Genomic DNA, 25,570 nt, shown 5'->3' with positions numbered 1-25,570 from the left:
TTAAAGATGAGTATACACGTTCCCGCTGCACCTTGGTCCAATCATTACGACACCTGTTAGTCGCCTCCATAAATATCGAACTAATCGAACGAATGACTGGGTCGAGTCTCTAGCAACCAAAAGATGAAAGTAGGAATTCTCTTTTATAAATAAAAATATCATAAAAAACGTCATTTCTACCAGTAAATGTGTGCTTATAGTATTGTTTTCTTTCTCAACTGTGGTATAAACGGGATAAACAGCATAAACAAATGCAACAGAACAAACTTCACTGTTATTCTGGCTGCAGAGGACGTGACTGTGTAGCCGTAGCTAATTGGTTAGCTAGCAGCAAGGAAGGGATAAGAACGTTGCCACTGAGCATGACAACGGAACATAAAGAACAAACAACTGGGTCGCCTCTGTAAATATTGATCTAATCGAACAAACAACTGTGTCTTGTCTCTAGCAACCAAAAGATGGGAAAGTATGAATTTGCTTATAGAAATGAAAATATAAACAAATAATGTTTCCGGTAAATGTGTTCTTTCATGTTGCTAATTAGATTTCCACGGGAGCACGGACATCGACTCTAGGAGGTTAAAGATACATATTTTTGCTAAGTATTATTATATTGTTGATTGATTGTCTTTCCAAATCTCCCAACAATAGTATTTGTAGCCTTAATTTAAAAACAATGTGATTTTTCAGCCATTCCTGAACTTGTAACCAGGAAAAAGCTACCTGGGGGCAATACCAGAATAAATGGTCTAATGATTCTGTCTCTTCACAACAAAATCTGCAGAGCTGAGATGGTTGTATGCCACATATATTTAAAATGTTGTTTGTTGCAAAAACGTTGTACAGTAATTTAAATTGGAAAAACTCAGTGTTGAATCTTGCATCGTTTTGTATATCATACACCTTGTACCATTGTATTGGTACATAAATTAATTCCCTGCTATTTTACAACCTGTGTGGCGCAGCTGTCAACATTTTGGTCCTCAAATGAAACTGATATATTTTTTGATTTACAGTTTTGGTCCTTAATATAGGGCAGACAGACCCGTTTCCTACTTCCTCCTTTATTTCTGCGGTACTGCTGCAATCAATTGGTTGTAAGTTTGGATTGGGCAAACCTTCTCATATATTTCCAAAAGCTGCAGTTGTGACATAACTCTACCATTTCGATTCATAATAACAAATATAATACCCTGTTAAAGATTTTATGAAAATATTTGTTTTATTCAATCCGAATATGAGTTTAACTATAATATTTGTTATAATGTACTTTGAAAAAGGTTTCATTTTCAATTAACCGAAAATGAGAAGTAGCAATCTGTATAAAAGCAAATAGGACATTTTTGAACAAGGGATGAGCCTTTCTTATGAATCTACTGGAGAACAAGATCGGGTTTAAGTTTTGAAGTGAGATGTTTAGTGCTTTAATATTTAATAATTTCAGCCCCACAAACTGATATTCATTATATAAATAGGCATGTGTAATCTTGTCTGGCTTAGCGTTCCAGATAAAGCGAAATATGATTTTAAAAACAAATAATCTGGAGAAGGCAACTCCATAAGTAAGTAAGCAAGTAAAATAGGATATACGTTTATCAGTGTAATTTTTCCATAAATAAAAAAGTACTTGTCTCTATCGTTAAAGGATCTTGTCTATTTTTTGTTAACTTTCTACTGAAACGTATTTTGGTAAATCTCTCTCTTGGTCAATTCAATTCAAGGGCTTTATTGGCATGAGAAAGATATGTTAACATTACCATAGCAAGTGAAATAGATAATGGTTGGAGTGGCGGCCATGGCTGGATACTGGCTCTCAGACAGGGGAGACCGCATACTGGACAGCTTTCTGAAGGGACGCTAGAACTACACTGCTATCAAGAACTTATTACCATACCCTGTTAGTGGGTATATATATATATATAATACATGTATAATTGACATTAATACCAATCAGACTCTAGCCTGGGTGCCAGTCTGTTTATGCTCTCTTGCCAACTCCTTATGAAATGTTGTAAACATGGCAATTACATAGGGAGTTAGCAATAGAGTAGAAACAGACTGGCATCCAGGCTAAACAGACTATTACATATTATTTGTAAATAAATAAAGATCCCTGAGACAAACTGTTATTTGAAAAGTTAATAAACATTGCTGTGTGCACCTTGCCTTCAACACTATCATGCAGTCAATTTCAACAAAGATTATAGAAAGGACACTTGATTGCATAAAACGGTGTTAAATAAAAATGTATGTGTGCAAATGTATGTATGTTTGTATACACAGAGTGTACAAAACAAAACATTATGAACACCTGCTTTTTCCATGACAAAGACTGACCAGGTGAATTCAGGTGAAAGTTATGATCCCTTATTTATGTCACTTGTTAAATCCACTTCAATCATTGTGGATGAAAGGGAGGAGACAGATTAAAGAAGGATTTTTAAGCCTTGAGACAATTGAGACATCGATTGGGAAAAACAAAATATTTACGTGCCTTTGAGCAGGTTATGATAGTAGGTGCCAGGCCCGTTTGTGTCAAGAACTGCAACGCTGGTGGGTTTTTCACACTCAACAGTTTCACGTGTGTATCAAGAATGGTCCACCACCCAAAGGACAGCCATCCAACTTGACACGACTGTGGGAAGCCTTGGAGTCAGCATCCCTGTGGAACGCTTTCAACACCTTATAGAGTCCATGCCCCTAACGCCAGTTAGTAACTTACTTCAAACTGGGGGGAGGGTGTTCTTAATGTTTTGTACAGTCAATGTATGTATGTACACTTTGTACATTAAGTTTTCAACTTGCCAAGTAACACTATCATGCACTCAATTTGAAAAGAAAAATCACAGATATCTCAAAGATGCATAAAACGTAAAATATATATATTTTTAAATGTAAACATAAGTTTGTGTGTGTGCGTGCGTGTATGTTTGTAGGTATGCACAGTGATTTAGCACAGTGATTTAGCACACTGTCAACGAAAAGTCTTCATTGCTCTGGTCCACCCTCCTGCTTCTCTTTGGAACAGCTGAAAAGACAGATGTTCTGTGTACATGTCATATTCACATACACCTTTAGCTTAAACGACATGTACACAAATCACATTGATTTACTATTTTACTTAGCCTTGCAACAGCCCAAATCATCATACATTACAATTTACACATGACTATTTCCTACTGGCTTATAGGAAGTGATTGACAGGTAAACTGACCTTTAGGGCATTGATGGGAGATGATGTAGTGTATAATTAATCCACAGGTAGCCAGTAGGACAAACACAGTGAGGATGTGACGCCACAGGAAATCAAGTGGCTCTGATGGAAAGAGAGGAGAGAGATCCAGAGAGGGATATCTTTATAATATACGTACTGTGGAATGCAGTAAAATGCTACTTCATTGATTTAGGGCTACACACTGAGTAAACCAAACATTAGGAACAGCTTCCTTAAATATTGAGTTGCACCTCCCCCACCCTATTTTGCCATCGGAACAGCCTCAATTCGTCGAGGCATAGACTTCACAAGGTGTCGAAAGCATTCCACAGGGATGTTGACCCATGTTGACTTCAATTTCCACAGTCAGTTCAAGTTGGCTGGATGTCCTTTCGGTGGTGAACAATTCTTGATACCAGTGAAGGCTGCTGAGGGGAGGACAGCTCATTATAATGGCTAAAATGGTATAAATGGAATACCTGATACTATTCCACAGAAGCCATTACCATGAGCCCGTCATCCCCAATTAAGGTGCCATCAACCTCCTGTGCTTGATACACATGGGAAACTGTAGAGTGTGGAAAATCCATCTTTATCCTTTTGAGGTAGATTTAACAAGTGCTTGCCTCGAAGCGAGCATAAAAGGCATGTAGCTCGTCTAGTAGGCCCTCGTCACTGGGCAGCTCGCGGCTGGATTTCCCTTTGTAGTCCGTAATAGTTTTCAAGCCCTGCCACATCCAACTAGCGTCAGAGCCGGTGTAGTAGGATTCAATCTTAATCATGTTGTAACGGCTGTCGTGGTGAATGGATGACCAAAATGCAGACGGGATGTGAATGCTCATCTTTCTATTTAATTAGAATAAAATGAACACAAAAAACAAAGAAACAATAGACCGACAGGAACAGTTAGCAGGCTAACATAAAGCAGTGCTAAAACAACAACCCACAAACCCCCAGGTGAAAAACACACTCCTAATATATGACTTTGGGGGTGAAGTCGTTGATGCACTTATTGATGAAGCCGGTGACAGAGGTGGTATACTCCTTAATGCCATTGAAGGAATACCGGAACAGTCTGCGCTAGCAAAACAGACCTGTGGTGTAGCATCCACGTCATCTGACCACTTCCGTATTATCCGAGTCACTGGTACTTCCTGCTTTAGTTTTTGCTTGTAAGCAGGAATCAGGAGGATAGAATTATTGTCAGATTTACCAAATGGAGGGCGAGGGAGAGCTTTGTATGCGTCTGTGTGTGGAGTAAAAGTGGTTTTAGAGTTTTTTTTCCTCTGGTTGCACGTGACATGCTGGTCTTAGTGCCAGCATCGGTTTCTGGTGGTAAATAGACGGCTACGAATAATATAAATGAGAACTCTTGGTAGATTGTGTGGTCTACAGCTTATCATGAGGTCCTCTATCTCAGGCGAGCAATACCTGGAGACTTCTTTAATATTAGACATCGGTCAGCAGCTGTTATTGACAAATAGATACACACCCCCGCCCCTCGTCTTACCAGACGTAGCTTCTCTGTCCTGCCGATGCACAGAACCCAGCCAGCTCTATATTATCCGTGTCGTCATTCAGCCACAACTCGGTAAAAGATAATATATTACAGTTTTTAATCTCCAGTTGGTCGAACAGTCTTGATCGCAGATCATCCATTTTATTTTCCAATGATTGCACATTGGTCAATAGAACAGATGGTAGTAGAGGTTTACTCACTCGCCTACAAATTTTCAGAAGGCAGCCCGATCTCCGCTCCCTTTTCATCCGTCTTTTCTTCACGCAAATGACAAGGATTTGAGCCTGTTCTTGAGAAAGCAGTATATCGTTCGCTTCGGATTCGTTTAAAGAAAAAATCTTTGTCCAGTTCGAGGTGAGAAATCGCTTTTATGATATCCAGAAGCTCTTCACAAATAACGTGAAAAAAATGAACAAAATAGCACAGCTCGTTAGGAGCCCGTAAAACAGCAGCCATCCCCCCCGGCAGCATAATAACATTATCCCATTCTTCTGCAGAGAAGAATGGGAGAAACTCCCCAAATCCAGGTGTGCCAAGCTTGTAGCGTCATACCCAAGAAGATTCGATGCTGTTATTGCCGCCAAAGATACTTCAACAAAGTACTGTGTAAAGGGTCTGAATACTTTTGTAAATATTATATTTCAGTTTCTTTTTATTATAAGCAAAAATGTCTAAAAACCTTTTGTTGCTTTGTCATTATGGGTTATTGTATGTAGATTGATGTGGATCAAAAACAATTTAATGCATTGAAAACAAGGCTGTAACATAACAAAAATGTTGAAAAGTCATGGGGTCTGAATACCAAAGGCACTGAATGTTGGGAATGACAGTCCTCAATTAACTTTGGATTGTTCATGGAGCTAACCAAGGAGTTACAGTATAAGATCATTCTAAAAGTAAATATACAAGTGTTACACATTTTGTACTTGTTGTCAGAGAGAATCACCAGCAGATTCTATTGTCCTGTTAAACCACAATGCTGTATATTATTCTTACCTTTCCCCATTGGAGTCAGTGTGGGGTCAGTGGTGTTTCCTGTAGAGATCTCAGAGGTTGTGATGAATGGAGCATTTGGTTCAGTAGAATGAGGAGTCAGGATGACAAGTAAGGTTTCTGAAATGAAAACAATATCAATTGTAACGGCCGTCATATGAAGTGGACCAAGGCGCAGCGGGTTGAGTGCTAATTTTAACTTTATTTAGAACACTTACAAAACAAGAAAACGAACGGCCGCCGACAAACAGTAATGCAGGCTACAAACAGCTATGCAATAACAACCTCCCATAAGAAACACACCCCTATACATAGGACCTTCAATCAGAGGCAACGAGGAACAGCTGCCTCCAATTGAAGGCCCAATCCCAATTAACTAAACATAGAACTAAACATCCTAGATCTAACATAGAACTACACAACATAGAACATAACCAAAAACCCCGGACTACTCTAAACAAACACCCCTCTACATAAACACATATACCAACAAACCCCGAACCACATAAAATAAACACCCCCTGCCACGTCCTGACCAAACTACAATAACAAATAACCCGGTTACTGGTCAGGACGTGACATCAATGGACATTATCTTATTTAGAATTGTTGATTTCTTTAAAATCCGTAGTTTGAGTTGAGGTACATTATTCATATTAATCATTCATTAATTATGAATTATTCAAATGAATACTCGAGACATCTAATAAGTATAGGGTTGACGTGTTGTGTACTTACAATTGGATATTAGCAATAAAAATGAAATAGCCTATAGCTATGAAATGGTATAGCCTACCTGGCTGACATGAAAATAAACCACGGGGGAAAAGCGTCCTCCATTCGCTATTTAAGGGCATAGATGACATGTATTTTTCCCTGCTGCCCCTGTTTCAATACAGTTGCATGATAATGGTCCATTCTAAATCAAAACAAATGTCACACATATATTGTTTACTATATGTAAAGACAAGATTAAATCAAGAATAGTCTGATGGGTGACAATATTAGCCTATCACTTGTGAATGATGCCCAGCATAAAAAACAATGCCTTTCTTTTGCGACTTGTTTGAATCATAGTCAATCATCTCATGTAGCCTAGTCCATAGGCCTATATGTTTTAATAAGGTTTGTATCACAACTAAAGTGGCCAAATAGGCTCTACATTTTAAGCAGTTTTAAGAAGTTAACAGGCAGCGCATGAGCAGCGCATGAGTTTCAAGTTTGAGGAAGATCATTTTCACCATAAAAATGAATCCTTTAAAATAAAAACATGACACGCATAATTGCATTTGCGTCACTTTTAATAATGCTGTTTTCCGCTAATGGAACATTTGCACTTGTAGCCTACTACCATGTACCCATTGCTGTTGTATTCATTTGAGATCTATCACATACCACAACTGTCCCAGACTATGTCTGGAATATGTATTTCTCGCAAAGAATAGGTCGAATTTTGTACTTTGGGGGATAGTAGATTGACATAGGCTAGTGCTTTTGCTGTTCGTTAGGCCTACTCATCTTGTTGGCTGACAAAAAGTAAATGTGGACAGTTCTTCCAATATCTTAAATAGGCACATCGGAATTTGGCAAGGGTCTTAATTTATAGTCTGTGAGAAAGACCGGATCAGGTGACAGAGCCTTGTGAGTGAGAACGCTTCGGATAGCGCAGCACACTCAGGGAGAAGGGCGCAATGCAGCACTCCGGGCTGCAAAAGGCATGGATTTTTTTAGGTGCATTACGGAAACATAGGGGATGCCGCCATGTAATTCGAGGCATTTATAATGGCTTGTCAAATACTGAATGAGAGACTACTGGAGTGTGTACAGCCTGCGCAAAAAACAGAGCAGAGATCATGCCTTTCAAGTAACGTTTTTCAAATCATCATTAGAGTCTCATCATGCAGCCAATGTATTAAAATCAAAACATATAGGCCATCGTTTGTAGAACAACTATAGTAACATTAATAACTCTAAATTAAGCATATAGGAGTACTTATTTCTTTGTTAACCGCTCAATACAGAATAGCCGTGTGCACACTCCCTCAAATCCTTTAAGAAAATATTAATATTAAATGTTTTTACTTTGTTCAATTGTATTCTTAATACTATAAAATAATACAAAATGCTACCACAGAATTTTTAGCACATCTTGTCTGCTAAATGAATTAGTGTAGCCCACAGCCATTTGGCATAGCCACATCAGGACCTAACAGAAGGACAACTCAGAGTATGCTCTTCTTTTCTTCTGAAATAGATTAAATATTCTTCATATCATGTTTCTGTAGACCTGTCTAAAATAAATGATGGATTTATTGTGAAGGTGTGGGCTATATTAATTGGATTTATTAGACTTTTTAAAATGGCTTGTAGGCTATGTGTGGAAGACAGGAGATGCTAAATGTGTTTATGTTAATTAACGGTCAAATACCGTGAGACCGACAGTTATTTGCTTGACAATCACCGGCTGACAAAATGACCTCCACAGCCCTAAGAAGCACCACAAAGTACATTTAAAAGAAGAAACAAAACTAATGTGTAGCCTACCTGTTGGAAAGTGTTTAGTTGTTGGAAAACTAATGTAAACTCCCACCAGATCTAAAAACATTTTGTGGATTGAAATGTGGTATTTAGTTTGTAGGTCAGAATGAAAATAGTCATTAAAGAATATTTTAAAATCAAAGTGAGTCAGATAATGAAGACCTGCAGCCCTGATAGATTTGTTTAGATAATGACTCACCTGTAAAGCTGTACCCATCACTGCGTGGAGAGAGAGAGTTTGGTCCTGAGCTCACTCTGTAGTCACAGCTCACCTCCTTACTCCTCACTGACTGTAGACGACTGATCAGATCACTATGATTTGGAGTGAATTGACAGAACTCCTGTCTGGGTGCTGAGGTGGATTGTCTCTTCTTGATCTTTGCTGTGAAGGATGGCTGACTCTCCTCTCCAACATACAGGTTACAGGTGGTGTCAGGACTGACGGATCCAGGAATCAAACAGATGATGGTGAAGTCCTCATCAAATTGGACTATAATGTCCGGTTTTGATTCTGTTGGGAAAAGACAGAGACTCCTTTTTACATCACTCTATTTGAATGTATATGTCACAAGAGATACTGATTCTTAGTAAACTAATTCCTGCCATTCTCTTTATATTAAGTAACAGCATGTCTTATTTGATATCATGCCTTTTTATGATGCCATTTAATCATGTGTTTACAATTATTGCCGTTCATTTAATTCCTTATATTCTCTCGTGTGAAATCAAATTTAATCGCAAGACTATTTTGCTTGCTTGAATAACGTGGGGGATGATGGAGTGTGTCACTTGTCATTTAATTATAAATTCATGTTCAATGTTTAAGTACTCATAGATATTGTTTCACTTGAAATACGTTTCAAAAACAAAAACAATGAAGTCACTGTTGTCTATTAGATGATATCAGTGCATCTACAATTATGCAGTTTAGGTTAACAAGATAACTTTGATTGATTGATGGTAATATTATTTAGTAAAAATAGTTATTCATAAAAACTTAAGTAATAAACGTTAAATAATTCCAGTTTTTAACACTCACGGTGACCTTGGTAATGATCTTGGGCTTCGATGTATTGGAAGCTGTCTGGAAATAACAAATTAGGTCTTGATCAGGAAAATGTGCCTTTCTAAATAATAAATTAACATGAGAGACAGGAACACTTTGCTGAAGTTGGTAAAGTATCATAAGTTGGTAAAGTATCATATACTACAATGGATCCATTGGCATGTTATCAAGCAGTAGTCATTCTGATCTGAACAAAATATAATGATAGAGAAAAATACATCAATAAGATGATCAATGGAATAGGACACTTATTACAGCCATGAGATTCAGAAATATATAAAGACTTCCTGAAGTAAAATATTAAAGAGGAGAGAGAATCCTGTAGCACTAATAGATGATGGAACTTGGAATGGAGGAATAACTCACCGAAAAGGAGGATGACCAAAAACAGATGACCAGCCATATCAGGGATGAACAATGCCATTTATCAGACGTCTACAAACTGTTAGTCTGACTTAACAGAAGAAGGTGACTGTGTCAGAGAGGATTGTTTGAATAGAGAAGTAGACGTGGAGCTTGTTCACAGGAAAACCACAGATAGCAGAAACCAGTCTCATACGGCAAGTGTGGCTAATGTTGCAGAGGAACATTCAGAATAATTTATCAGTCATTATTTTTGTTGTCTGTAGCTATTTGTCTTTAACAGCTGATATTTTCCATCACTAGATGGCCTCAATTACATTTTCAAGACCAAAAAACTAGCTGTCTGAGTAAAAGATTTGTGTTTAAATTTTTCATGTCATGTTTTTAACAAACTTATTTGTGGTTGAGCTTTATGATCTCTAAAGCGTAGTAAAACGCCACTTTGATCACAGCTTGAATTGTTTGACCTGCCCAAGTGAGCAGCTCTGTTCCTGTGAGTGTCTGCGTACAGGATGAGCCTGGCTGATTAAATCAGCCCTCTTAATAGAAGTAACAGTGAGACACATGGAGAGATGAAGGTGTCTGACAGCTCAGCTGAACTAAGTCTCTCTCTCTCTCTGATGACTCCAGAACTCACTTTCCTCTGATGAGGTTCTGTCAGAATAGTATAATAGAGCGGTTAGCATTTTGTGATTATGACAAATTTACTGACAGCCTAATCGCTCCTTATTATTTCAGACAATCTCGGTTAACCCAGAACTAAAGCATTTCGTAAATGGTCAGGTGCTTGATAACGTTCTGAGTCCATGTGTGTTAAGAGAAGAGAACAGAACGAGGATCAGAACCGGAACAAAGAGCTCCACCCTTTGTCTTTGCAAGTTACAGGCAAGTCTATGGGCCAAATGTCCCAGAGTTAGATAAACTTATGGATACCATTTTCTTGTCCCTGCGTGCAGTTTGAAGTAATTTGCTAAGTAGCATTAAAACAAACAGAATGCTAAAATATCCAATGAGGAACATGGTAAAATGGCACAACAGTACATTGTTTACAAACATTCAGATAGTCTTCTTACCCTGAATTGTGACTGTAGAAGACTCACTGTATATGGATCTAGCCTGCTAACCTTTAGCACAGTACTGCCATTGTATTTTGACCTCAGCAGGTTAACTTTGACCTGTTCATCTGAGCTCCTGTAGAAGAAACACTGCGTTACAGAGACAGGAGGAGTCTGACAGCTGAACTGAGTCTCTCTCTCTGATGACTGTAGGACACACTGTCAGACTAGGCTGAGGAAGGCCTGTGAGATCAGAGGAAAATAGTATTTCACACTACGGCAATCTGTGAAATCTTGAATATTGTCTTAGTCTTATGTTCCCTTAATCAATATCATTATACCCACAAACTGAGAACACAGAGACAGTGAATGTCATCTCCATATTAAGTTAACTAGCCTTTTACTAAACAGATGACAGTGAGTGACTAAAATATTGTTAGAACATTTCATTTAATGGGGAAACTAAAATCGTTAAAATGGAAAAACTACTTTAAAACTAAAGTGTGTGAACATCTTACTATGTCACTCTTAACAATGTTATCTCACTAACCTTGAACTTGGAGAGATGACAGCATCTAGCAATGACAAAAAGTCAAACGAGCATCTTACTCATGCTGGGAGAAAAAAACATCCTTCAAATGTCTTTGTCTGCCTTCTGTTGTCCATTTACAGTGCATTTATACAGATGCAATATATTAGTAAAATGGCGACTGTTCATTAGCAGTAACAACTCAATCACACAGCACATAATGACTTACATTCCACATGCTGATCTTTTAATTGTTTTATATACAGTACCATGAATGAACATTTGTACAGCACGGTCAACCAACCGGCAGGTCAGTTTTCTTAGGTGACGAGAGGTGGATATTATACTATAGAAGAGTAATCATAGCTATGATACATAGTGAAAGTATGCATGTGATCTCAGTTCTTCATGTGTAGTTTATAACCAGACATACAGTACTATTAACATAGAGACCAGCCCTCAAACAAGTCTGAAAGAAAGTCACCTTTATTGAATGAATATAAACAAGCTGGCAAACAATAGTAATATTCTGATACAGCACATATAATAGCAAACGTCTGGGGCAGTGGAGACAGCCTCCTACAGTAGGTTTTAAAACACAGTATCCATGCTGAACAGAACATTCTCTCTCTTTCTCTCAGGGGGTTTCCTGCAACAGAGTGTTGTGATTATCTCGCGCTCTTTCTTTGTCTCTTACACATACACATGCACGCACACACTCACCTACAGTACACACACACGTATGCATACGCACACACCCGCAACACCCCAAAAATATGCCACCTCTCTCATAACACTGCACAGGCTGTTTATTAGGGGGACACGATAGGTGAGGAGACACACCACTCTCAAACACAACATCACACTGTCACAATGCAATTCATGTATGAGGACTGGAGCATCATGGGAAATAAGCCCACATTCACACATGTAATCATTCAGCGTGCTGGACACACATTTAACTTGTTCCTAAATTTTTACTGTACAGCAGTAAACATTTACTTATACAAATAGTACAGTCCCAAACTGACATATTCAATAAGCCAAACTGATAAAAAAATATAATCAAGAATAACTTAAATACAACAGATTACTGCAATTGTTAAGTTGGTCATTGGTCACAGTGTTTTGTTTGATCCAAAGGTTTGTATTTTCAACATCATACAATAAATCAAATACAACTTGTACAAAACAAAGTAAGTGAATGTGTCTGCCTGAATTAGGCTTCTCATACTCTGAATCAGGTCTTTTACTCCTTCGATTACTATTGGTGATGTCTGTTGGCCTTCAACTCCTGGGTCGTGTTCATTAGGCACCAAACAGAAGAAGAATGCGCTGAAACAGGGAAGGACTACTTGGATTTGTCCAATGAGAAACGCTCATTCTCATTTTCCATTGCAAAACGTTTTAAAACATTGCGTGCCCTTATGAACACAACCCTGGTGTATGTTAACTGATAGGCCATTGATGAATCCTTAACAGTTTGATTGCACATCAAGATCTTGCTCTGCATAGAGGATAGGAGATTCTCTCGAACCTTTCACTCTCAGTTGGCACATTACGTTAAAATCGGCATGCATCAGCACCATGAAGTGTTCCACGTTTTCTACCATGTTCTATACACCAGGTGCTGTATCTTCACTTCTCATAGTAGGAGAACCCCCTACTTCAAGTATTCTGTAGTAAATGACCTGAAAATTGAGGATTATGAATCCGTTCCCCATGATGGTAAAGTGAGAGGTTCTTCACACCTCCATCCGTGTGCTCTTCTGGATTGCCTTTCCTTACAGATCATTAGTACCAATCTCTGACATTGAAAACACAAACACAACATCCACACAACGTCTTTATTTTTTTCTTCAATTTGATTTAATCCGAACTGGTGATTGTTGGTCAATGGGAGGAGGAGTTGTGAGACAACTGTCCTGTCTGTATTTTGTGTTGAAGTTGACTCAGAGGTGACCATCGTATAGGGATCACTTCTGTTTGGATCCCAATGGAGAATGGGGCACTTTTCTACTACAGTCACAATATCAGCCACAAGGAGGGACACACACACACACACACACACACGGAGGACGGAGGGGGGCAGGTGGTGGTGGTGGGAGTGTAACAGTCTTGGATGTTTTCCCACTAGAAGGGTTTGTGTGGTTTTCTACACACTCAACTGTCACATATGTCACCACATCTGGGTACACCAGGACAACGGCATTGAAGACGACAACAAACAAACACACAACACAGAGACAGGCTGGACAAGAAGCACTGTTAAGCTGCTGTGTTAGACTGTCAGTAGGGTGGAGACTGCCACAACCAGCCAGTGGTCAGCAGGGTGGGGCAAATCAGGTAAACAGGGAGGAGCCAGTCAGGTGAACCAATCAGAGAAAGGACTGCTGATGCAGAGGAACTTATCAGGTGGAAAGCTCAGGTAAGCAAGGCGGAGACAGGAGAGTGAACCAATTAGATGCAGGTTGGTGAGAACAGGGGAGAAAGCCATGGCTGGGTTCAGTACATTTTTACATTCTGGAACGTTCAATTGAACAGAAACAGTGCTGTACTGAATGACCAGTTAAAAACGGGGAGGGGTTGGGTTGTGGGTTGGGGAATGCTGTCAGCATGGCCACTGCCCTTTATAAACGTCACTCATTGCAGCATTCGCAAATGGAGGATGGCTTTCACTTCAGCAGTAATAAATTTATGAACTTCTTTGAGGAAAAGATCATGATCATTAGAAAGCAAATTACGGACTCCTCTTTAAATCTGGGTATTCCTCCAAAGCTCCATTGTCCTGAGTCTACACAACTCTGCCAGGACCTAGGATCAAGGGAGATACTAAAGTGTTTTAGTACTATATCTCTTGACACAATGATGAAAATAATCATGGCCTCCAAACCCTCAAGCTGCATACTGGACCCTATTCCAACTAAACTACTGAAAGAGCCACTTCCTGTGCTTGGCCCTCCTATGTTGAACATAATAAACGGCTCTCTATCCACCGGATGTGTACCAAGCTCACTAAAAGTGTCAGTAATAAAGCCTCTCTTGAAAAAGCCGAATCTTGACCCAGAAATTATAAAAAACTATCGGCCTATATCGAATCTTCCATTCCTCTCAAAAAAAATTGAAAAAGCTGTTGCACAGCAACTCACTGCCTTCCTGTAGACAAACAATGTATACGAAACGCTTCAGTCTGGTTTTAGACCCCATCATAGCACTGAGACTGCACTTGTGAAGGTGGCAAATGACCTTTTAATGACGTCAGACCGAGGCTCTGCATCTGTCCTCGTGCTCCTAGATCTTAGTGCCGCTTTTGATACCATCGATCACCACATTCTTTTGGAGAGATTGGAAACCCAAATTGGTCTACATGGACAAGTTCTGGCCTGGTTTAGATCTTATCTGTCGGAAAGATATCAGTTTGTCTCTGTGAATGGTTTGTCCTCTGACAAATCAATTGTAAATTTCGGTGTTCCTCAAGGTTCCGTTTTAGGACCACTATTGTTTTCACTATATATTTTACCTCTTGGGGATGTCATTCGAAAACATAATGTTAAATTTCACTGCTATGCGGACGACACACAGCTGTACATTTCAATGAAACATGGTGAAGCCCCAAAATTGCCCTCGCGAGAAGCCTGTGTTTCAGACATAAAGAATTGGATGGCTGCATACGTTCTACTTTTAAACTCGGACAAAACAGAGATGCTTGTTCTAGGTCCCAAGAAACAAAGAGATCTTCTGTTGAATCTGACAATTAATCTGGATGGTTGTACAGTCGTCTCAAATAAAACTGTGAAGGACCTCGGCGTTACTCTGGACCCTGATCTCTCTTTTGAAGAACATATCAAGACTGTTTCAAGGACAGCTTTTTTCCATCTATGTAACATTGCAAAAATCAGAAACTTTCTGTCCATAAATGACGCAGAAAAATGTATCCATGCTTTTGTTACTTCTAGGCTGGACTATTCCAAGCTCTACTTTCCGGCTACCCGGATAAAGCACTAAACAAACTTCAGTTAGTGCTAAATACGGCTGCTAGAATCCTGACTAGAACCCAAAAATTTGATCATATTACTCCAGTGCTAGCCTCCCTACACTGGCTTCCTGTTAAGGCAAGGGCTGATTTCAAGGTTTTACTGCTAACCTACAAAGCATTACATGGGCTTGCTCCTACCCATCTTTCCGATTTGGTCCTGCCGTGCATACCTACACGTACGCTACGGTCACAAGACGCAGGCCTCCTAACTGTCCCTAGAATTTCTAAGCAAACGGCTGGAGGTAGGGCTTTCTCCTATAGAGCTCCATTTTTATGGAATGGTCTGCCTACCAATGTGAGAGACGCAGACTCAGTCTCAACCTTTAAGTCTTTACTGAAGACTTATCTCTTCAGTAGGTCCTATGATTAAGTATAGTCTGGCCCAGGAGTGTGAAGGTGAACGGAAAGGCTGGAGCAACGAACAGCCCTTGCTGTCTCTGCGTTGCCGTTTCCCCTCTTTCCACTGGGATTCTCTGCCTCTAACCCTATTACAGGGGCTGAGTCACTGGCTTACTGGTGTTCTTCCATGCCGTCCATGGGAGGGGTGCGTCACTTGAGTGGGTTGAGTCACTGACCTGGTCTTCCTGTCTGGGTTGGCGCCCCCCCCTTGTGTTGTGCCATGGCGGAGATCGTTGTGGGCTATACTCGGCCTTGTCTTAGGACGGTAAGTTGGTGGTTGGAGACATCCCTCTAGTGGTGTGCGGGCTGTGCTTTGGCAAAGTGGGTGGGGTTATATCCTGCCTGTTTGGCCCTGTCCGGGGGTATCATCGGATGGGGCCACAGTGTCTTCTGATCCCTCCTGTCTCAGCCTCCAGTATTTATGCTGCAGTAGTTTATGTGTCGGGGGGCTAGGGTCAGTCTGTTACATCTGGAGTATTTCTCTTGTCTTATCCGGTGTCCTGTGTGAATTTAAATATGCTCTCTCTAATTCTCTCTTTCTCTCTTTCTGTCTTTCTCTCGGAGGACCTGAGCCCTAGGACCATGCCTCAGGACTACCTGGCATGATGACTCCTTGCTGTCCCCAGTCCACCTGGCCGTGCTGCTGCTCCAGTTTCAACTGTTCTGCCTGCGGCTATGGAACCCTGACCTGTTCACCGGACGTGCTTCTTGCACCCTCGACAACTACTATGATTATTATTATTTGACCATGCTGGTCATTTATGAATATTTTTACATCTTGACCATGTTCTGTTATAATATCCACCCTGCACAGCCAGAAGAGGACTGGCCACCCCTCATAGCCTGGTTCCTCTCTAGGTTTCTTCCTAGGTTTTTGGCCTTTCTAGGGAGTTTTTCCTAGGGAGTTTTTCCTAGCCACCGTGCTTCTTTCACATGCATTGCTTGCTGTTTGGGGTTTTAGGCTGGGTTTCTGTACAGCACTTTGAGATATCAGCTGATGTACGAAGGGCTATATAAATACATTTGATTTGATTGCTTCAAGCCACACCCCGTCACACCCACCCAAACGGGAGGAAACGTACCTAGAAGTCTGTTCAAGAACGTACAAGAATGTTTTGGGGAAACGTTTTGTTCATTACAAACCGTTCCGCAACATAGCAAATGTTCAAGTGAACTGAACGCACCTCATGTAAACAGGGCAGAGCTAGTCGTTAGATCTTAGCCAGGTGGGTGAGGGGGTGCAGCTAGCCTTATGAGAGTGGGTGGGGCTCTGTAGGGCTGGCAGGTGACAGACAGGTGAGCTGAGCATCTTGACAACTATACCAGAGCGGCTGTGTGAGTTTGGCTGTGTGAGCAGAACCACAGAGCTGAGACCTGTCCGTCTGTCTGTCTGTCTGTCTGTCTGTCTGTCTGTCTGTCTGTCTGTCTGTCTGTCTGTCTGTCTGTCTGTCTGTCTGTCTGTTGTTTCTGTCTGTCTGTCTGTCTTCTGTCTGTGCTTTTTCTGTCTGTCTGCTGTCGTCGCTGTCTGTCTGTCTGTCTGTCTGTCTGTCCGTCCGTCCGTCCGTCCGTCTGTCCGTCCGTCTGTCTAACCCAGTCTAACTTCACAGACCACACCTACGTGTCTGTAGGAAGACTCCTCCTCCCCAGAGTCACTCTCAAAGAGCTGCAGCTGCCCCCTTTCACATTGAGGCTCTTCAGTCACCTGTAAAAACATACGCAATAGTACAATCAGCAGTGATTGTCGACTGAACACTAATCAATAATTCACAGTGCTTTATTCTATATCTATAAATGTATCCCGGTTGGAAGATACCTGTAATCAGGAAGGAATAAGCATTTCTGTTAAACCTGTGAATTTTCTGAAGTTACTGGAATTTTGCAACCCTAAAGAGGATTCTAAAAATAAAGTTGGACTGAATCTAGAAGTGGGTTGTACCGCAACTATCAGTCTCCTCGTCTGGCCTTCCCACCTGCATCATCCCTGCTCTTCCTCCTCCTCAGTAAAACATTTAATAAAGGCCCCATTGAAGTGTAGATTGTGTGGTGGTAACTAAAGGTTGGTAGGTAGTCAATGTATTTCAGCATCGTAGAATGTCTGTGCTTCTCAAATAGTAACTGAATCATCTACAAACGAGAGAGGAGAGGGAGGGGGAGAGAAAGAGAGATAGATAGAGAGCGAAAGAGAGAAAGAAAGAGTTACTTATCAGTCAGCAAAAAAAAGAAAATTACCACAGCACACTCCTAACACAGAGAGAACAGAACAGAAAAAAAGGAAGAGGAATAGAAAGAGAAAGAGGAAGAAAAAAGACAGGACATTGTTTCAAAACGTCTCACGCCTCAGAAAAACATCAGAGCTTAGGTTGTCAAGGACACGATTACGCCCAAATGCTCTCCTCGTCATTCTATCGGTGACGGTGTTATAGGCCAGCAAAAAATGTCAGCAGGAAGTGAAGAAAGTAGAAAGGAGATAGTATAAGTCAAAGGTTATATAAGGGATAATCAACGAGAGGCTATGCATTATATGGAAAATAAGGAGCGACGTGGAATGTGTGTTCCATGACGCGTCGGCTATAGCTTTTTAGTGATACCTTACAAAAAAATGATTGCAGTTTTGAAACTGCATTAAAAGTGCAGTAACTGCAGTCTACAGTGATATTTTGGACGCAGTAATTGCAGAATAACTGCAGTGTACTGCAGTTGAACAGCAATTATACTGCACTGTAACTGCAGTTACACTGTAGCGTACTGCAGTCATACTGCACTCACACTGCAATAATGTTTTCGTAAGAAAGACAAAAAAAATACAAAAATACAGAACAGTCTCAACAGCCAGTTATTGCCAGGATGTTTAAGGATATGCAGTAACAACAAACATGGCCTTTATACCATGGCTACAATTTAACACATTTGCCCCTAGAAATGTGTTCAACATCCACTGAAGTAGCTAACAAGTTTACTAGATAGCTACAGTAGTTACCTTGGTAACCTAACTAAAAGGCTTGCTAGCTTAGCTAACCAAACCATAAGTCCCAGCTTGCTATAATGAAAATCTAATTCAACAATGCCAATAATGTTTTCAAACATAGAACATGTAAGAAGTAACTATAGCCATCGCATTACTCCATGCTGATATATCATAGTGAAATAGTAAGTCTTCTTGTTGCTTATCAATCCAATCTGCATTGCCTCGGTTAACTAAAGAGCCACTTTGTATGCCAGTGTATTGGTTGAAAAGGTTAAGAGTGTTCAGCTTGATCAAGGCATGACTGCAGAACAAAGCTGAGCATAGAAATTGGGTGTCTTTTCACCTCACATCAGGAACGAGCTGCAGTAGTTAAAGTTTGTCCCAAATGGCACCCTATTCATTATAGTGCACAACTTTTGACCAGGGCTCAGGGGGCTCTGGTCAAAAGTATTTCACTACTGTGTAGGGTGCCATTTGAGACACAGCCTTAGAGTTAATCTAAACATAGATGTAGACCCACAATGCAACACTCTAGCCATTAGACCACCAAACCACAGAGAGGATAGGAAACTGAGAGGTACAGCCTGCTTTTTGTCTAATAGTGTCTGCAAGAACATGTTATTTTAAAAAACAAAATGGACTAAAATATTACTATAATTTCAGCCTCTCAAAGTGCTCTCTTTAGATTTGGCAATGAAATTCATGATGAGTAAGATATTATGGTTTTGGATGAGTACAGTAAGTGCTCCACTTTAGTAGCTACAATGAGTAAAATAATATCAGTTCTGAGTTCTGGGCCTTTTGTCATAAAACGTCTCAGAATAGTGCTGATCTAGAGCCAGTTTGACCTTATAGAACATAAAGAATATGATTATACGGACAGGGTTGCAGCTGTTGCTGCTGTTGGGGGTTGGGAGGGTGCTGATACTGTGGCTGGGGGAGCTGAGCCTGGGGGCCCGGGTGGGGTTGGGTGTGATGAGGAGGATGAGGGTGGTAGTGGTCGTCTACATAGTTGTCTGCAATCAGCTTCATCCTGCTCTGTGTCTGTGGAACAAAACAAACATGTCAGTGCTACAATTTAACACGAGAGACCCAAACACTGAGTTAGTCATTATGACTAGGAATTGATCTAGTTAGAAGCGAGAGAGTAGCAACTGAGTAGTTGAAATAAGGTTAGAACGGACCATTGCTGCTATCGTGAGCAAGTCCTTCCTGCAAAACATACTGTTTGTATCTCCTGTATACATAAAGTCAGGGTTAGGGTCAATTCCATTTTAATTCAGTCAATTCAGTCAATTCAGGAAGATAACTGAATTTCCAATTCCATATTTCTAATACTCTTCAATGAGAAAGAAAGGGAATTGGAATTTTTATTTTACTTACTGAGTTGACTGCATTGAAATGGAATTGACATCAACCCCGAATAAAGGTTGAATACAAGGTCCACCTGTGTTGTGTCACTAGTCCTGACCTGCAGTTTGATTTAGAATAAGCACACCTTTACATGCTGGCCTGGGTCCATTGTGTTGTCCTTTCGAGGATCCCCCACTATCTGACCAGGCTTCTTGTCCCCCTGGGGGCCTAATTTGAGGTTGGGACCCCCCTTCTTAGTAACTTGCTCCTTAGCCTGTATGGATGGAGTACCACAGAGGAGGTCAGAGTTCAACCCTCTACAGTCATACTACCCACCTTTGTACTGCACCAGTACCAGGACTACCGATAACAATCGTTCCTGATCATGTCCCTTTGGGATGGGGAAACAACTTGAGGTATTACTAATAATGTGCCAAAACGGCGTGCCAAAATGGTTTCACTACTTACCTGGGAGCTAGGCTGCAGGCGGAGGAGGAGGAAGAGGAGGAAGGAGGGATGGCACAACAAGAGGAAGCAGCAGCGCACATAGGAGACAGGAGGAAAAGAGGAGAAGAGTAAAAGAAACCATAGAAACGCAAGAATCATAACAGAAAAGAAGAACGACAACAGAGGACAGAACCAGAAGAGGTTGGAGTGTATTCAGAGACAGAGAGGGAGCTCATCATCAGAGAGTCAGTCACTGAAGGACACAGCAGCCTGACAGACAAAGCTAATGCAGGATGCACAGGATACATCTTCTCCTCTGACAGCCAGGTTAGAACCCTGCCTGTGTATTAGCTGCTGGCTGCACAGCCTATGAGTGCGGGCTGGGCATGCAGTCAGTCAGGACACCAGCCGGGCTAGAGAGAGGGTGAGCGAGCGGGGGTAGGCTAGGAGGAGGGAAGGGGACAATAGAGCTAGAATAGCTAGACAGCAAGGCAGAGAGGAGCCCAAGTGGCCAAGACAGCAAGCGAACCAGTCAGGGTAGCCATGGCAGACAACCAGACAGAAGGGACCAACCAATTGACTGACACCCCTGGGGACCAAACCAAACTCTGGGGGGGTTGAGTAGAGTACATACAGACCCTACCTACTAAAGCAGCTCACTCACTGAGCAGAGGACTGTTGACCTGGAGCACAGCAGCTCTAGTCATGCATGCCAGGCTACTAGGCTAAGAGCTAGCCTTTACATCTGGCACACCAAGCTGGGCAGCAGAGTGTGCAGGGGAGATCGCAGGGCAGGGCCGGGCCGGGCCGGGCAGGGGAGACCAAGGGACAGCAGTGGAGAGGTCAGTGTAGAGAGGATGGGTTTCACTGTGATTAGTAGGGTGGAGGTATTGAAGTATAAAGGGTGAGGGTGGTTGTGGGGGAGGATGAGGGGGCAGGCAGATAGATGGGGAGTTGGAATGCGCAGGGGAAGCAGAGTCCTTACGGCAGGAGAAGGACTCAGCTTTAAAGACCTTTTTACTGTACACAAGCTACACCAAACAGCCAACACACAAAAGGACACAGAAAAAGGTGTGTGTTTGTGTAGATTACGTCTCGCATTCCAGTTTTCATAAAAGGCTGAATGGGTTTCTCTTAATGTGGGAAAGGGGATACCTAATCAGTCTGAAACAGAGAGGTGTCTGGGGGGGGGGCAGACACCTCTCTGTCTTAATCGACATCCATGTCATCGGCGCCTGGGGGGTTAACTTCCTTGCTTAAGGGCAAAACAGAGGATTTTTCCACCTTACCGCTCGGGGATTGGAGCCAGCGACCTTTCAGTTACTAACAGCCAATGGCAATGTCCGCTTTCGGTATAATTCCAGGAGCCGTTTGTGGATTTGACAGCTGTAACGCAGTTCCACCTCTGACACCGTGAAAACATCAGCTATGTGGATGTCGGCTAAAGCAGATCTGATTGAATCGGGCCCTAAGTTTGTTCCACCTGAGCAAGTCTGACCACAAGTCAAAGACCAATATGACACACCAAGTGCATTTGATGGATCCTTTTTGTCTTCTTCTAATGCCTCTTAATAAGGGAAAAGTGATCATATTATATTACTAATTACAATTTTGGACAGGTAGCTAGTTATTGTAATAGATTACATTTAGAAAGTAACCTACCCAACACTAATCTATAGTGACATTTATTTAATTCAAATTAAAATAGCAATAACTCCACTTTAGAAAGGAAATCTGCATTAAAAAAATTTAACCACTCTTAAATTCATAGACATAGCTATGGATTTAAGGACTGACCATCCATGATATCGAAAATAAAAGTTAACCATGTTTTGAAACAATCGTATATTTTGGATTCTGATGGGGTACGACAATTGAGCTAAGGGCTCTATTCAATTCATTTTGCTTAAATTCAACGTTACAGCGTGATTGAAATTGAAAATTTCTCAAACATACTACTATTTTACACCATTTTAAAGATACACTTCTCCTTAATCGAACCACGTTGTCCGATTTCAAAAAGGCTTTACGGCGAAAGCAAAACATTAGATTAGGTTAGGACAGTGCCTAAAAATAAAAGCCACACAGCCATTTTCCAAGCAAGGACAGGCGTCACAAAAAACAGAAATACAGCTAAAATTAAGCACTAACCTTTGATGATCTTCATCAGATGGCACTCATAGGACTTCATGTTACACAATACATGTATGTTTTGCTCGATAAAGTTCATATTTATATCCAAAACCCCCATTTTACATTCGCCCGTAATGTTCAGAAATATTTTCCTCCGAAAACTTCCGGCGAATGAGCACATCAGTTTATAGAAATACTCATCATAAATATTGCTAAAATATTAAACAGTTATTCAAAGAATTATAAATAAACATCTCCTTAATGCAACCGCTTTGACAGATTTCAAAAAAGCTTCACGGGGAAAGCACACTTTGCAATAATCTGAGTACTGCGCTCAGAAAACAACAGCAGGCAATACAGATACCCGCCATTTTGGAGTCATCTAAAATCATAAATAGCATTATAAATATTCACTTACCTTTGATGATCTTCATCAGAATGCACTACTAGGAATTCCAGGTACACAATAAATGTTGTTTTGTTCGATAAAGTCCATCATTTATGTCCTCTTTGTTAGCGCGTTAAGTAAGCTACTCCAAATGTAGGAAGCGCGCCGAAAATTTCACGACGAAAAGTAAAAAAAAGTCATATTTACATTCGTAGAAACATGTCAAACGATGTATAGCATCAATCATTAGGGCCTTTTTAACATAAAACTTCAATAATATTCCAACCGGAATGATTCAAATGTCTTCAAAAATGTAATGGAACACAGCTACCTCCCACGTGAATGCGCGCAATTGAGGCCATGTCCTTTCCTGAGTCAACAACTTCCAACTTCCTTTGTTCGCACTCTGTTCACCATAGAAGCCTCAAACAACTTTCTAAAGACTGTTGACATCTAGTGGAAACCTTAGGAAGTGCAAAATGAACCCTAAGTCACTGTATACTGAATAGGCCCAGTCTTGAAAAACTACAAACCACTTCCTGGAAGGATTTTTCTCAGGTTTATGCCTGCCATATGAGTTCTGTTATACTCACAGACATCATTCAAACAGTTTTAGAAACTTCAGAGTGTTTTCTATCCAAATCTACTAATATGCATATCCTACGTTCTGAGCCCGAGTAGTAGGCAGTTTAATTTGGGGACGTCATTCATCTGAATTTCCGAATACTGCCCCCCTGTCACTAAAAAGTTAATCCAAATCTGCATCTAACACATTTACCAACATCTTAGTTTTTCCTTTGCTCAACTTTTTTCATAAACCTTTTTCACCCTGGACGCTTTATCTGGAGATGGTTCTACAGGACCTCCACCAGCCGAAAAAGCTAAGTAGTAACTTTAACACTATGCAATCTAATTGCAGTCACTGTACTCATAACTGTACTCATATTACACAGGAGAACTATCACCTTATGGTGAGGATAGCCATGTTGCATGCCCAGCTTCAGATGCAATCGTTATGTAAAAAACATTCAATTGGTTCTCGCCGTTAACTTCTTTGGGATAGGGGGCAGCATTTTCACAGCCGGATAAAATAACGTACCCGATTTAATCTGGTTACTATTCCTGCCCAGAAACTAGAATGTGCATATAATTAGTAGATTTGGATAGAAAACACTCTGAAGTTTCTAAAACTGTTTGAATGCTGTTTGTGAGTATAACAGAACTCATATGGCAGGCTAAAACCTGAGAAGATTCCATGCAGGAAGTGCCCTGTCTGACAATTTGTTGTCCTTTTGTTGCATCTCTATCGAAATTACAGCATCTGTGCTGTAACGTGACACTTTCTAAGGCTTCCATTGGCTCTCTAAAGCCGCCAGAAAGTGGACTGGGGTTTCTGCTGTCTCTGGGCAAAGTATAGGAGCAGAGTTTGTAAGTGGTCAGCCTGGGGACAGTGAGACCGGAGATGCGCGTTCACGAGACTTCTCCATTTTTTTCTTTCAGTGTTTGAATGAATACAACGTTGCCCGGTTGGAATATGATTTTAAACAGTGTTTGACATGCTTCTAAGTACGGTAATGGAATATTTACATTTTTTTGGGCACGAAATGCGCTCGCGCGTCACCGTTTGGATTGTGACCTGAACGCACGAACAAAACGGCGGTATTTGGATATAACTATGGATTATTTGGAACCAAAACAACTTTTGTTGTTGAAGAAGAAGTCCTGGGAGTGCATTCTGACAAAGAACAGCAAAGGTAATCCAATTTTTCTAATAGTAATTCTGAGTTTAGGTTGTCCCAAACTTGATGGGTGTCAAAATAGCTAGTTGTGATGGCCGAGCTATGTACTCAGAATATTGCAAAATGTGCTTTCGCCGAAAAGCTATTTTAAAATCGGACATAGCGATTGCATAAAGGAGTTCTGTATCTATAATTCTTAAAATAATTTATGTATTTTGTCAACGTTTATTGTGAGTAATTTAGTAAATTCACCGGAAGTTTTTGGTGGGTATGCTAGTTCTGAACATCGCATGCTAATGTAAAAAGCTGGTTTTTGATATAAATATGAACTTGATTGAACAAAACATACACTTTCTAAGGCTTCCATTGGCTCTCTAAAGCCGCCAGAAAGTGAACTGGGGTGTCTGCTGTCTCTGGGCAAAGAACAGCAGCAGAATTTGTAAGTGGTCAGCCTGGGGACAGAAAATACTGCCCCCGATTACCACAACAAGTTAAAAGCAGCATTCCTCAGGCAGTGATGAATTCATGAACTTCTTCGATGAGAAGGTCAGGATCATTTCAAAGCTAATTACGGACTCCTCTTTGAATCTGCGTATTTCTTCAAAACTCAGTTGTCCTAAGTCTGTACAGAACTACCAGGACCTAGGATCAATGGAGACACTCAAGTTTTTATCCTTTATCTCTTGACACATTCCTGAAAATGAACTCAGCAAAAAAAGAAACTTCCTCTCACTGTCAACTGTGTTTATTTTCAGCAAACTTAACATGTGAAAATATTTGTATGAACATAACAATATTCAACAACTTAGACATAAATTGAACAAGTTCCACAG

General features: G+C 40.7%; 3 protein-coding genes across 27 annotated transcripts in view; all 3 read right to left on the bottom strand.

Annotated features, from left to right (window-relative positions):
* LOC106565164 (mucin-6-like) overlaps positions 1-25,570 on the bottom strand; it is a 116,938-nt gene that overhangs the window by 57,052 nt on the left and 34,316 nt on the right. The gene's annotated exons all lie outside the window — the stretch shown is intronic.
* LOC106565167 (uncharacterized) overlaps positions 1-25,570 on the bottom strand; it is a 52,799-nt gene that overhangs the window by 8,025 nt on the left and 19,204 nt on the right. The window lies entirely within an intron of this gene.
* On the bottom strand, positions 7-9,831 carry LOC123725517 (uncharacterized). 2 transcript variants are annotated; one of them, XM_045691495.1, is made up of 7 exons: positions 9,697-9,831; positions 9,304-9,348; positions 8,464-8,775; positions 8,271-8,321; positions 5,730-5,846; positions 3,215-3,316; positions 7-3,028 (listed from the first exon to the last, which is right to left on the bottom strand). In XM_045691495.1, exons 1-7 carry the CDS (start codon positions 9,752-9,754, stop codon positions 2,964-2,966), a joined length of 750 nt encoding a protein of 249 aa, XP_045547451.1. In that variant the 5' UTR covers positions 9,755-9,831; the 3' UTR covers positions 7-2,963. The 2 variants fall into 2 exon arrangements, with proteins under 2 accessions (XP_045547451.1, XP_045547452.1); XM_045691496.1 differs by lacking the exon at positions 8,271-8,321.

This window comes from Salmo salar, chromosome ssa12 (genome assembly GCF_905237065.1).
Source record: "Salmo salar chromosome ssa12, Ssal_v3.1, whole genome shotgun sequence".
NCBI classification, from domain to species: domain Eukaryota; kingdom Metazoa; phylum Chordata; class Actinopteri; order Salmoniformes; family Salmonidae; genus Salmo; species Salmo salar.
The sequence above is the reverse complement of the archived record's forward strand: the minus strand, read 5'-3'. Positions and strand labels throughout refer to the sequence as shown.